The following is a 13,426-nucleotide window of genomic DNA, read 5'->3' on the forward strand; positions in this document are numbered from 1 at the left end:
TCTTAAAGAGTTAAGTTCATAGTATTATAAATCTAATGAACGGAACGAAGTCATTATACTCTCCTGTTCTTAAACTTAGGGAGTTTGTATCTGCTCTTGACCTGCTGAATTCACTGGGTAATAATGATGTATGATTCACGGAGTGTTCTGATGTCCTGAACTGTTATAAAAACAAAAATCATAGCCAGAGGACCTTATCAACAATTAACCACATTTGTTGTCTTAGAAACCAAACTGAATGCTGTCTAACATTATATGAACTGAACAGTAGCCATAAGAGGCTTCAAGGTGGCCTGGAAAATCAGATCCTAGAGTTCTTGGTAGCATACAGTTGACTTCAAATCCCTTCTTTAAGGGCATGCCGTAAAAAGAATGAAAACTTGCCCCTTAAATCAAACCAAATTATGTGTTATCACAGGAAGACACATTTTAGTTGAAGTTAACTTTGTTCTTTCAAAGATTAGTAAAATAGTGGTCCAAAGATTATTGTCCAAGAGGCTAAGACATCTTTACAACCTGGTCTAGTGATTCATTTTTCTTTATAAGTGCTTTAATTACATATAGAGGAAAAGAAAATAATATATATGTTTTAATCAGATTAGTTTCAGAACAAATAAAATAACACATTAGAGAAAAAAATTACTTAAAAATAGTTGTATTTATATTCCACAATTTGCTCAAATACTGGTTTTCTTATAAACTTTCTACAGGATGTTTTTTAAACAAATTCTTCACATTGTATCTTGACTATGGACTTACGGAATTTGAGGGAAATAGTTCTGTGTGTTTTTATAGCTTAATTTGTACTATAGGGATGGCAGGTGGTCACATGCAGTCCATGTGGGATTCTAACATGACATTTAGTGAGTTTTCTGATGTGGACCATCCCTTTGATGCTGAAGGTAATGCATCTGTTGAAAGAAGTGATTGTAGATTTGGATTACTGCTCTCTGCATCTTCCAGTTTTTCTGTGTTATCTTCCCAATTAATGTGGAATCTTGTGACTCTGGGATTGGATGCCAAAATGTTCCTTTGAAGCTAGAGGAAGAAGGGAATATATAAATGGTAAACACTAAGAAAGTTAGATTACCATACACAAATAGACCTTAATAGAATGGTTCTTTATATTAGTACTCCTAAAGGGCTAATTCATATACAAAGGTGTAAGTCAAGTAAAGCACATTAAACATAACCAATAAACAAGAAATAGGGCCGAAGCAAAGAAATTATTTTAGTCTAATGGAAGCAAGATGTGGAGAACCTGAGGGAATTATCCAGCTCTTTTACTATCCAACAAAGTATTCTAACTCTGTACTTATTTCCTAAAGTGGAGAGAATCTCTTGAATGCTTCAGAGGATACTTTATTTAACAAATTAACATGCTTTCTAGATTAATGTGGTGTTTCTTCACTAATATTAATATTCCCACATATGACCTCTCATTATTAATGGTTTCCTATCTTTTAATTATTATGGCTCATTCTTAGAAACAATATTCTAGTTTCTTCTCTTTTTGCTATACAAGGAACCATACAGGTAACTAATAAATTAGAAATGGAACGTTCCACATCAGAATAAAAACGCTTCCAGCCTTTTTATCAGAAAGGAGAACATTCCATTCTACTCCCATGTAATTTTTCTTGCATGGTCTGGCAGATAGAGTGTTATGTTCAATCTCACAAAAATTACCAGTTACTAAACTATTACAGCTCCCAATGGAAAATCATAAAGTACTTAGTATTTTTGAGAATACCGAATCACAGATTTTCAGCTTCTCACTCAGAAGCTAAGCTGTTTTCACCACCAGATAATATTTAAGACCTTTAGTTTAACCTGAGAATAGCACATAAAGCAAGGCATATAGGAGCTTTGAGATAACAATGTTCCTATGAAAAACAAACACAAAACTTCCCCCCACAATTTTGGGAAGAGTTATAGACAGAAATATTATTGAATAGTCAGTACAACAAACATGAATTTGAATGTCTAAAGACGGAAATGGATAGAATCATGATGTATGGGGAATGTCATACAGGGAGCCATTAATAGAGACCTGTTTCTTATAGGAGGCACTTTCAATTTTCTAAATCATCAGAGACTCTCAAGGTGCCGAACCAACAGTAATTACTAATGACTAATCTGGAGGTAGGATTTGAGGTCATCCATGGTAATGGAACAAAGATTAGTTTGCTCAGTTGGCACAGGGACCTCCAATTTATTGTCTCAAAGCCATTTTCATAGTGTAACATGATATGGCAATTGCTTAAAAAAGTTGTATAGTAGTTAATGAAAAAGGAATAATCAGAGCATTACCTTAGAAAAGTCTGGTTTTACTGGCGGATTTTCCCTTAATTCTGTCTCAGTATATTCATTATTTACATAATAACCAACTCTAATAAATTCTTGACCTCGATAGGTGCATGTAATTAGCACAACTGTTACACCTACTGCATCTGCATCTGGAATGAGTCCCGGATTAGGTGCATCAGCCTAGAATAATTTAAAAAGAAAAGAAACACACATCACAAAAGGTTGTTAACCATAAGCAAAACTGGAGTTTTGGTTACACTGAGCACCTTTGGTTAAGGGTGCAGCAACCAAAACGTGGAAATCATACTGGGAAGGCAAATGCTCACTCTTTTTTTTTGAAACTAACTTATAGCTAGAAAATATAATTCACATGTTTCTCCACAGTATACCTAAGTACCCTGGGCTCTTGAAAGCATCACTACATCTAGAGAAAAATAATTCTGGCTACAGTGTGTGGTTGTTCATGAGGGATTATGCAATATTCAATTATAGAACCTTTTATAAAATATAGTAAGCAAATCAATAGTCTTATTAATTCCAACCTTTCCCAGTCATAATTTTCAGACCTAAATTAGTAAATATTCAGTTTTCCCAGTCATAATTTTCAGACCTAAATTAGTAAATGTTCAGTTATCTCCATATAGCCTTTTGGCAGCAAATGTTTGTTATCCAGTTTCCCAGGACACATATTCTCATATCCACTCATCCACCCTTCATAGATATTCTAATAGTAAATTAATATAAAACTGAAAATGGAATGGAAATAGTTATATAGCAGATTTTCAAAAAATACAAATAGTCCCACATATGGAAATTCAATGAAGGTAAAGATTGTTTGAAGCAGATGTAATCAATGATCTTGTTTTGAATCAAAGTGCTGTAAGCTGAACCTTGAGGAATGCAGAAGGTGGGGCAAGTGAGCTAGAGGTGGCTGAGAACATGAGTGAAGGCTAGCGCCCTGTCCACAGCCACGTGGAAGACAGTAAGGACACTGGTTGGAAGGAATCACAGACTGGGGACAGGTAGTGATGGTGAGGCACTGAGCATGACCTGAAGCAGCTATTCTGAGTGTTAAGTGCATGAAGTCCCAGAGGATTGGCTTACTCTTGCTACGACACTAAGGACCATCCCTGGGCCTCGGTGAACACTTCAGCCAATGCCTTAGCTTGGGAACACTTCTGACTAGTGTTCTCAATCAGGCCATTATCATAGAAGACTCATGATTACAGTATACCTACCACATGTAGGTGACCCAAAAAGGCATAAAATACTCACCTAGTTACCCAGACTAAAAATCTGTCACCCTCAGCTTCCCTACCTCCTCCATCTAGGCAGTTTCAATGTTTCCCATCTCTGAAAGCAGAATTCAAGTTCTTTTTCTCTTATCTGGAATATTGCTAAAACTTCCCTACTGGTCTCCCCCAGCAGTAGCCTATTTGCACTACGGCCAGCATTAGCTATCTAAGCACAGATCCATTCCCATCCCTTTACCAGGTTTTAAAACCTCAGATGATTACCCTCATTTCTGAGATAAAAATCTCAGTTTTTAACTTCATTTATAAGGCCCTTCACAACTGGTCTCCAACCAACATCACAACCCCCTTAACTCCACATCTCTTCATCTAGAAATGTAGGTTCTTTAAAATGTAATAATAAGCTTTCATGCCTCTGTGCCTTACATATACTCCTTCCCTAACATTCTGAAAAATTCATCTTTGAAGCTTGCATCAAGTGTATCCTTTTTAGTGAAATGCTTTCTAATTCAAAGGTGTAATTAATAGCACTTTTTATGCACTCATTATTCAACACAATTTCTCTATTAATATATGTCCAATGATCTAAATATGTTTCCCCTTCAGTTTTCTCTGCGATTCTAAGCTTTATCTCGGGCAGGCATCCCATCCAGCTCATCTTTGTGATCTCGAGTCGGGCATAGCTCTAGGCACACAGTATATACTTAGTATTTTGAAATTCATTCGTAACTCAGTTCCTGCCCTGACGTGGTTTATGATCTCTCTTGGAGAGATACCAGAATGGGGACAGAGGGCCTGTCCTGAGAATATGCCGTTTGCCTTTGGGTGGAGATGGGAAACAGGTAGTTCAGTACTATGGGAACTTTCCCCTCTATTGCTTCCCATCCCCTCAGCAAATTGGTTCTAGGCATGTTTGTGTTTTAAAAGCTGTTTGCTAAAGGATTCAGCTTGAGCAAATTCAAGGAGAGAAGGCTGCAAGCCTCTCAGATCATTTAGGATGGAGAAGTGATCAGCAGAGATCTTTGACTCCAACAAGCAATACTAGGCAGACATCCGGGCACCTTCCTGCTAGCCTTATTCTGAGGCAAAATCCTGGCAGACCAGGAGAATGCTATGGTAGTTTGTTTAAAACATAAAATAAAAACTGTTTTAGTTCCTTTCTGCTGATAATGGTGAATTCTGAAAAATGCATAGGCTAAACATATGATCTAAATCACACTGTACTTCCTTTGTACTTTTGGCAACATGTGCACAGAATACCAAGGTAAAAATCACTGGAGGGAAATAGTTTTGAGTAATTTTTTTCCTATGATACTTCAAGCCAAAGGCTAAGGAGTATTCTTAACCAACATAAACACATAGAAAAGATTTTTAAGTTTGTTTCAAAAACATGGCATTTATTTGCAAGTTCTGTTTTTTGTTTTGTTTTGTTTTAGCAGCATAGGAAGGTATATTACTACCTCTCAAATCAAGTTTCTTGCATCATAAATTATCTATCATCTGTGAAGTATAGGTTCTCCAGGCTTGTGGGTCAGAGCAAATACTGTTTCTTTGTATAACAATTTCAAGAAGCTAAGAGAATAAAAGCTTAGTTCCAGTTATAGAAATAGGCACCGTCTGTCAGTGATTAAACTAAACTGCTTCATTCATCATTTAATCCTCGTAACGTCCTTATGAGGTAGGCTAGTATCCACGTTTTAGGGATGACTGGAGTGACTAGGGGAGGCTGGGAGCCTGTCTGAAGTCACATGTGGCTAATAAGCAGCTGAGTAGGATCTGAACCAGGTCTACAACTGCAGTGCATACCCACACAGTCACACAACTCAGCTTCACGGCACTTTTAATATATTTGAGCCTTTTAGTCAATATATTTAAGCTTTTCTTAACCGTTTATTTAAAATATAGTATTTGTTGCTTTTTATTTAATAAAAAGCACTAGGGCTAGGAGAACAAAATTCTGAATTCTATATTTAGGAGACAGGAGGGAGCAGTAGCAGCTCTAGAGATACTATATGTTTGAGAGATTCTTAGCTCATATCTGGTGGGATTATTTGACCAACGGTATTTATTTAAATTGGTCCCATCTGTGAAGTGAGCAAAGCGAGAGGTCAGGGAGAGAAAAGTTAGATTTTCAGTGGGTTCTACTTAACTAATGAGACTCCGTTGGGTAGAAATACTTGTAACAAAATTAAGAATAATAGTTTTTAAAAAAGCAATGGCTAGTTACTCTTTGGATTATTATAAATATCTCCCTCTAATAAACATGGATAATTGAGAAGTGACTGAATGGTTTTATACAACAATTTGACATGGATTAAAAGAAGTAATATTTTTGAATGCAGAAGACAATGTCTGAAGACTCGGCACAAACCTAAATACTGTCAGTGGTATCTGAGAACATAATTATGTTAGTAGAATTTCTCCTCACAAATGATAAATAGAGTTATGGATTTGTAACAGTAATCCTCTATAAGAAGTGTAGAGTAGATGCTTTAGTAGACCACTGAACTTCATTTAGTTCCAGTGACCCAAGATCTCGTAGATCTCTATCTTCTAACATACCTGATAACCTAGCTGAGTTATTGATTATGCTGAAATAAAGTTGTTGTTTTTGTTATATCATCATCATTCCTAGTGGCTGAAACTATAATCTGAAAATGCATATTACTAACTATCCCCAGTTAGTAGTAAGCATTTTGAATCCCTGTTTTGGGCTGCTGGACAGCCACCCTGAAGGTCTCATACTAAGGGACTATTCACAGGAAGAGCCCCAAATTAACCACCACATGGCCCTGACAGAGTATAAGGTTTACTGCATGCTGTGCAAACCCTGAAGTATAAACATCACAGTAACATCTCTCAGCACACAAAATCAGGAAGTGGCATTCCTTCATGACAGAGACTTCTTAAAACAAGATAGAAGCAGACAAAAAGTGAATGCAGCAGAACCAGAGTGACTTAACCCAAAAGGAAAGGGTTAAGGACCATTTAGAAATGTATTTGGCATACATATTTACCAAGAATAATCTTACCTGAAATACAAACATATGCCTTCCTGCAGGAACAGGGCCCACTAAAACAGAGTCTAAAACTTGATCGTATTCTTCACTTTCTGCGGAGCCCACATAGATAATTTTCCATTCCAGGTCTAGGGTTAAAAACCAAAACATTATTTCATATTCATTAATTACATTATGAGATGACATTAAAGACCCTTTGAATGTCCACTTACACCATTTATTGGCTGCTAAAATTGGCTTTTCATAGCAGAAAATCCAGAAGGGCACTGAAGGTGCTCCTTATAAATTTCGGGTGTGAAATTCTTACATTTCATAGCAGAGTTTCTCAAAATGCTGTTTTGTGAAATACTGGTCCCTGGGCAGGGCTCCTCACAAACAAAACAACATGGCCAAAAACTTGGGAAATGCTACAACCTTCTCTTGAGGATTCATAAAGCACACTGGCAGAGCAAGGGGTCTGAAAAATCCTTCAATAAGGAACACCAGTACCATTAATCCAGTGTTTCCCAAATTTATTTGGCTAAGGAATCCCTCCCCCCTTCTCTGTATGTCATCTTTTAACAACCTGCTAAACACACTTTGGAAGGGCTCCCCCATGCTATGTTGCACAGATCCAAATCATCAGAGAGCTCCAAAGTGGAAAAATCATTACTTGCAAACTGCTCTTGTGGCTCAGAAGCCCCTTAGGGCTTCAACTCATCAACTGTTAAGGGTCCACAGCGGGGTTTTTCCCTCATGGCACCCCTTCATGGCATACATTCTTTACACTGGGAAGAGGAAACCAAGGATCCTTATACCACTTGATACATCAGAATATTTACAGTGGGAACAGGCACGAGTAACAAGACAGAATAAAGTGCAACCTAAGACGTTCCATGCAATTCAGACTTTATTGAGCACCCTTTACAGTGTGCTCTGTGAGAAGAACCCAGAGATGAGTCAAATGATTGTTCTTTGGAAGAGGCCTCCTCTTTAGTAGGGGGAGAAAGACCACTCTACAAATACAAATTCTCTGAGACCTCCCGGTCCTCTTAGGGTGTTTGGCACCGTGTGGCCTGCCTCTTGGATTCACTCCACAGAGTCTACACCAGCAATCCCGGAGGGTGTTTCTGGGTCACCTGTGGAGAATCCAGTTAATGCCACCATGTGTTGTCATTTTTGTGTAACTTTGTAGATATTTTTGTTCCCTAAATAGATAACAGAAATAGTATAGGTAATACTCATTCATACTGTATTACAAACTGCAAGTTATTGAACTAAAAGATCCCTTAGGTTTATACTTTCTCTTATTATGTCATGGTTCTGTCCCAGACCTAGACCAGTTTATCTCCAGTTTCTAGCACATTTCCAGATGCAGGGTCCTACATCTGACATCTCTTGAGATCTGTTTGTTGATGAAGATTAAGAGAGGGAACAAGCAGTATGAATATCTAGTCAGAAGGAAGAGCAAGTACAAAGGCCAGGCAGTAGGCACATGCTTGACATGCTCAAGAAAAAGCAAAGTCGCCAGCGCAGGAGCAGAATGAGCAAAGGGGAAAACAGCCAACCATGAGACTGGGGGCGAAAGCCGTGGCCAGATGATGCAAGATTTTGAAGGCCATCGTAAAGATTTTTGGCTTTTACACTGAGTGGCATGGGAAGCCACTGGAGGGTTTTGAGTAGAGGGGTGACATGATCTGACTTTCAGTTTAGGAGGATCATTTTGGCTGCTGTGTTCAGTGTAGACTGTAAGAGGGCAAGGGAAAAAAACAGGAGAATAGTTCAGTTGAGGCAAGAAATTATGGTGGCTTGGACCACATGTAGCCCTGGGGGCGAGAAGGAGTAATATTTTGGATAAATCCCGAAAATAGAGCCAGTAAGAGCCACTTATTTTTACAGGGGGCAGGGGAGGGAAACAATCAGGAGTTCTAGAGATAATGAATAAGTGGAGATAATGAATAGGTCTGGTAAAAATTTAGTTGAAAATAGGTGGGATCCCTAGGGAGTGAGCCTGGGTGCTCTCCAGAGTTAAGAGGTTGGGGAGATAAGATCAATAAAGTTACAAAACTAGTGGCTAGTGAGGTAGGTAACCCAAAAGTCAATCGGAGAAATGGTTTTAAGAAGAAAGGGGTGTGGAAGCTACTAAACTAGCTGAGTAGAGATAACACTGGGAATTGTCACATAGAGGTTTTCATAATGCTTTGTTCATTTCATGTGTATTTGTACTACTCTGTATCGTGCTCTTAGCTTAACTGGTATAAATTGGCATTTGTGGTCTGGCATAGGAACATGGTTATGACTTAAAAACCTACTTTCATAAAATACCTACTGTGTGCTGGGCATTGGTCTTGCCACTTCACACCTGTTGTTTAAAACCTCAACAGCTTTGTATCATATGGATTTAATTATACCTATTATACAAATAAGAAAGTTGAGACTCAGAGAGGCTAAGTAACATACCCAAATTCATATAGCTAGTAAATAGAAGAATCAGAATCCAAGCTATGTCTCTGCTTGGACATAAACTCCAAAGCCTGGACCCAACTTGGACCCAACTCCAAAGCCTGGGCTCTTTCCAAAAATCTAAGGAAGATAAATTCTTCCCTTTTTAGCTCTCAAATGAATAGTGAAATAAAGGAACTTAATTGTGGGAGGTGGGAAGGAATGGGTGAGGGCAGAGGCCATGAGGAGGTAATCTAGCCTTAAGGAGTATAGGCTGTAACTCAGGGAACACCTGTACCTTAATTTTTATGCTTATGGATGCTTGCTGTAGCTACTGAGTTTAAAATGCTCAGTACTTATTTATAAATCAGCATCAGTTGTTTTGTCCTTTTTTTTTTGGAACCCAGCTTTCATTCCCTTGTCTCCTATATTTGAAACAAGAAGGGATATGGTCAGATGCTTTGCACAGATTATCACTTGAAGGAGTTTACTCATTTATTTAAAAAGTTAACTGTTTCATTTAATCATGGTAATCTCAGCCTGCAAATTATCTCCATTTGTGGTGGGAGTGAGGGAAGTCACCAAGGGAATTTCAAACTAATTACACTACTTGCGAAGACCTGTGATCTAGGGGGAAGTATGTAGTCTTTGTGAATTAGTACAAGCCTGAGGTTTTAAAGTAGGAAGCATTCAGTTCTGATACATTATAAGTACTCAACTGACAGTAGCTATAATTATTGATATTGATCAACTTAAAAAAAAAAAGGCTCCATTCAGTAAAGAAGCAGAGAGTCAGCAATCCACAAGGCATAACAAAGAGAGAAATAAAGTCAATCAAAACTTGTACAGGCTTGGTGACCATCAGATGAAACACATCCAAGGTCTCCTACTCCCAGATTTACAGGAAAGCCTCTGCTTAAATCTGTGGATTGCTGTCCTACCCCTGTATAGGTCTTACAGTAGAAACAAGTAAATTCTCTTAAGAGTAAGTACTCCTCAAGGCTTTTTCTGAAGCAAAGCTACAGGGCAGCTTTTAAAGGAAAGTGAAAACATTTGCAGGCTATTGACAACTTAAAGTATGGAAAATGGCGGCCAACCTCTGGCTTGGGACTTGAGACAAAATTATAAAGTGAAAATTTCTCTTGAGAATATTCTGTAGTTCAATTTCAAGAACAATTTTTTTTTTAAAGAACTGCAGTATAAAAGAGGGACCTATAAGAAACCTTTGCTAAGTAAACGCAATTTCCTTAATCCACACAGCCTCTAGGTGGAGTACATAAGCATGGCACCTTTTTGAAAGATTCCTTTGCAGCTTTGGTATGACTCAGCTTAAACTCTTAAACAATACTAAATAAACACCCAGTATAGATGCCCTGGGAAGTGAGGTATACAAGTAGAAGTAGGTATATTCCTGACATTAGTAAAAACTTTGATGTGATTCAGCTGGGTTCTGAACAGATCCTAGTTAACAAACAGAACACATCAATGGCAGGTTTCAGCCATTCAATGTCAAAGCCCTGTAACAACATCCTGAACCATCTAACTTCCTTGTTCAGAACTGGCTCCTAAAATGGAAGGTATCACTTAGAAATACCCGTAATTTCAAGAAGTTCTAATGCCTAAAACACTGTAGTATAAGTTGGAAAGGACTCAATAGTTTTTCATGCATTTGCCCATTTTTATATGCAATTGGTAATAAAAAGGGAAAATTAGTTTAATGGGCATGAAAATGGGCCTGGTGGCTGAAGTGCTTATGGTAGTACTGTGGGAAAGTAACCAAATAGTTTCAAAGTACCGTAATAAGAAAAATTCCCTTTAATGTTATTACCAATGGCCTATTTAGGAATTAGTTTAATAAATGAATCGTCTTTCAGAATGTGCCCTACTTATACATGTGCATTTGTGCTTTATATATGTAGTAAAACTATATGGAAGAGCACAGACTAAAGTGTTAATTATGGTTACTTAGAGTGAGATGGGGGAAGGTATTGAGTACAGAGGACTGTTAACTTTATATATGTATGTACAACTTTTAAAAACTCTATTACAATGAGCATATATTGTTTTTGTAATTTAAAAAGTTAACAAGTTAACACCCTACATAAAATACATTATACAGAGATTAAGAACTAATTTTTAAAGTGAAAGTGCTTTACATGCCTTGATTAGCATATAACTTAAAGTGCATTTTGCTAAACATACTTGTAAGTTCAAAGAAGTATGTCCCCTATTTAACTGTTAAATTACCATTGATGAAGTTAAACTTTTTCCCCCTCAAATTTTGAAAATGGAGCACTGGGTTGTTTTAATAAAGTCGCAAAGACCTTGGCAAATTTTAGCTTTCTAAGTTTATTACTGTATATATTAAATATTTATCTTTTTGAAGACCTTAAAAAGTACTTAGAAAAAAATAGTAAAAAATTTTGCATTGCCATCAGGACTTTACCTTTTATTTCCTAGCCCACTGTAGTGTTTTATGTTCAGGGTATTTGAATGTGGAGTTACTGTGTTTAGATTTCAACACGTTCTTGAAAGTCTTCTTTCAGACTACTTAGAAGCCAGTGATTAAGTCCTGGAAATTATTTAAGTATTTTACTTATTTCTGTTCTCGGGTTAAATGTAACTTCCTAGCTTAGCAGTATTTTTCTTCCTGAGAGAAGATTTCGGTCATTAAGGATGAGGACTCCACGTTGGTCTGGGCGAGCCTGAGAGCCAGCATCCCCAGGCGCCCCGAGCATCCCAGGCACCGGCCGGGGAGCGCCGGACCGCGAGCACCGGCGGCCCCCGGGAGCACCGGCCCGCGGCGCCGAGGGGCCAAGCCTGCGCCCGCCTCCCCCGCTGGTTGGTCCAGGGAGCCAGAAATCAGCGCGAGGACAGCCTCGCTCTCCTCCCCGAGGCGGCCGGGCATGGCCACCCAGGAGAGTACGGCAACTCCAGCGTAAGCCCTAAAAATGGATCTGCCTCTTGCTCGGGGGCAGGAAGGTGGGCAGGCGGGGCGCCGCGTTCGTCACCCGCGGAGAGGAGGCGTCGTGACGCCGGGGTCGGTGGCCCAGTTCTCTACTCGGTAAGATGGCTCCGCTGCGAACTCGCCGGCGCGACCACACACACATGCCTCGCCTTCCCACCTCCTCACTGGGGCCGTGGGGGCCGCAGAGGCCGTTCGCGGCCGGGGGGCCAGCCCGGCGCGACCCCCGGCCGGCGCCATGGGCGCGAGTGCGGGTCTCGCGAACCGTCCGCCCGCCAGACAAAGCTGACAACATGGCTACCTCCGCTCGAACAAGTTCCTCACAAGTTGAGCCGCGGCAGGCGCCCCGGCTGCGGCCGAACGCCGCGCGCGCTTCGCCGGCCGTCGTCCATCAACTTCAAGTTTCCCTCCGCAGAGCCGAGCCCGCCGCCCGCCCGGCGCCGAGCACCGGCCGCCCGCGCGAGGCCGGGCCCGGCAAACTTTCAACGTCTGCAGCCCGCAACTGACAGCCCGGCGGCGGGCGGGCGCCCGACTCACCTTCAGACAGGTCCTCGATGCACTCGAAGGTGATCTCGAACTGGAATGGGTTGTAGAAAGGAGAAGGGTTATCCAGCACCACTACATTGTTCACCTGAACCTTTGCCATATTTTGAAAAAAGCACAAACAATGGGAACGGGGGCTTGTTGCGGCACAATAAAGTCCAGCGCGTGGCCGCTCGGGAGAGCGCAGACCCCCGCCCCGGCGCCGGCCCGATGTCGTGCAGCGGTGACTTGAGAAACTTTTTTCCTCTTTTTATTTACACGGGAACACTCCACAGTGTTTTGCAGCTTTCCTATTTCACTAAACTACAGCCCATTCTGCTCTGATAACTAGCAGCGTTGTCCACGATTGGCTGCACCCGAGCTCTGACCCTCCTCCTCCAGCGAGGGCCTCCGCGGCGAGCAAGATGGGCTCCCGCTCTCGGAATGGACTCGGAAACTTTAACTGCGGCTCCACCTGCTGGTGTGGATTAGGACAAAGGCGGAGAACAAAGTGAGTGGAATACGGGCTATGAGGCCCGCGCGGAGGCCGCCGGCGGCGGTGGGAGGGGCGGCTCAGGCCCCGCCTCCGGCCCGGCGGCTCCCGCGCCTCACGTCGGGCGTGGCCTCGGAGGGGCGGGGTCGGAGGAGGAGGCGTGGCCACGGCGAGGGGGAGGGAGGCGTGGCCACGGCGGGAAGGCTTGCTCACCGTCGGCACGGCGGCGGGAGGGCGCGATCTCCGGCGAAGCCCGCCCCTCGGGTTTGCTTAGTGTGTTTTTTTTTTTTTTTTTCTTTTAACGCTTTCTTTACATAAGTCCAACGGCTGTGCCGGCTCTCTACTGAATTTAGCAGATGTGAATCCGCTGTCTACGCTAGGTTAGGTTCAGTTGTCTGTATATTGGGTAGTATTTTGAGGTAGAGGGAAGGGTTACTTGCAG

The 13,426-nt window shown here is 41.0% G+C and overlaps 2 protein-coding genes across 3 annotated transcripts in view; one reads left to right on the top strand and one right to left on the bottom strand.

Moving 5' to 3' along the window:
* The window catches only part of MCM9 (minichromosome maintenance 9 homologous recombination repair factor), an 82,717-nt gene that overhangs the window by 25,521 nt on the left and 43,770 nt on the right, over positions 1–13,426 (top strand). The gene's annotated exons all lie outside the window — the stretch shown is intronic.
* On the bottom strand, positions 609–12,946 carry ASF1A (anti-silencing function 1A histone chaperone). The gene is made up of 4 exons (XM_060114803.1): positions 12,507–12,946; positions 6,596–6,711; positions 2,314–2,490; positions 609–1,038 (listed from the first exon to the last, which is right to left on the bottom strand). Exons 1-4 carry the CDS (start codon positions 12,613–12,615, stop codon positions 826–828), a joined length of 615 nt encoding a protein of 204 aa, XP_059970786.1. The 5' UTR covers positions 12,616–12,946; the 3' UTR covers positions 609–825.

This window comes from Mesoplodon densirostris, chromosome 12 (genome assembly GCF_025265405.1).
Source record: "Mesoplodon densirostris isolate mMesDen1 chromosome 12, mMesDen1 primary haplotype, whole genome shotgun sequence".
In the NCBI taxonomy this organism is placed as follows: domain Eukaryota; kingdom Metazoa; phylum Chordata; class Mammalia; order Artiodactyla; family Ziphiidae; genus Mesoplodon; species Mesoplodon densirostris.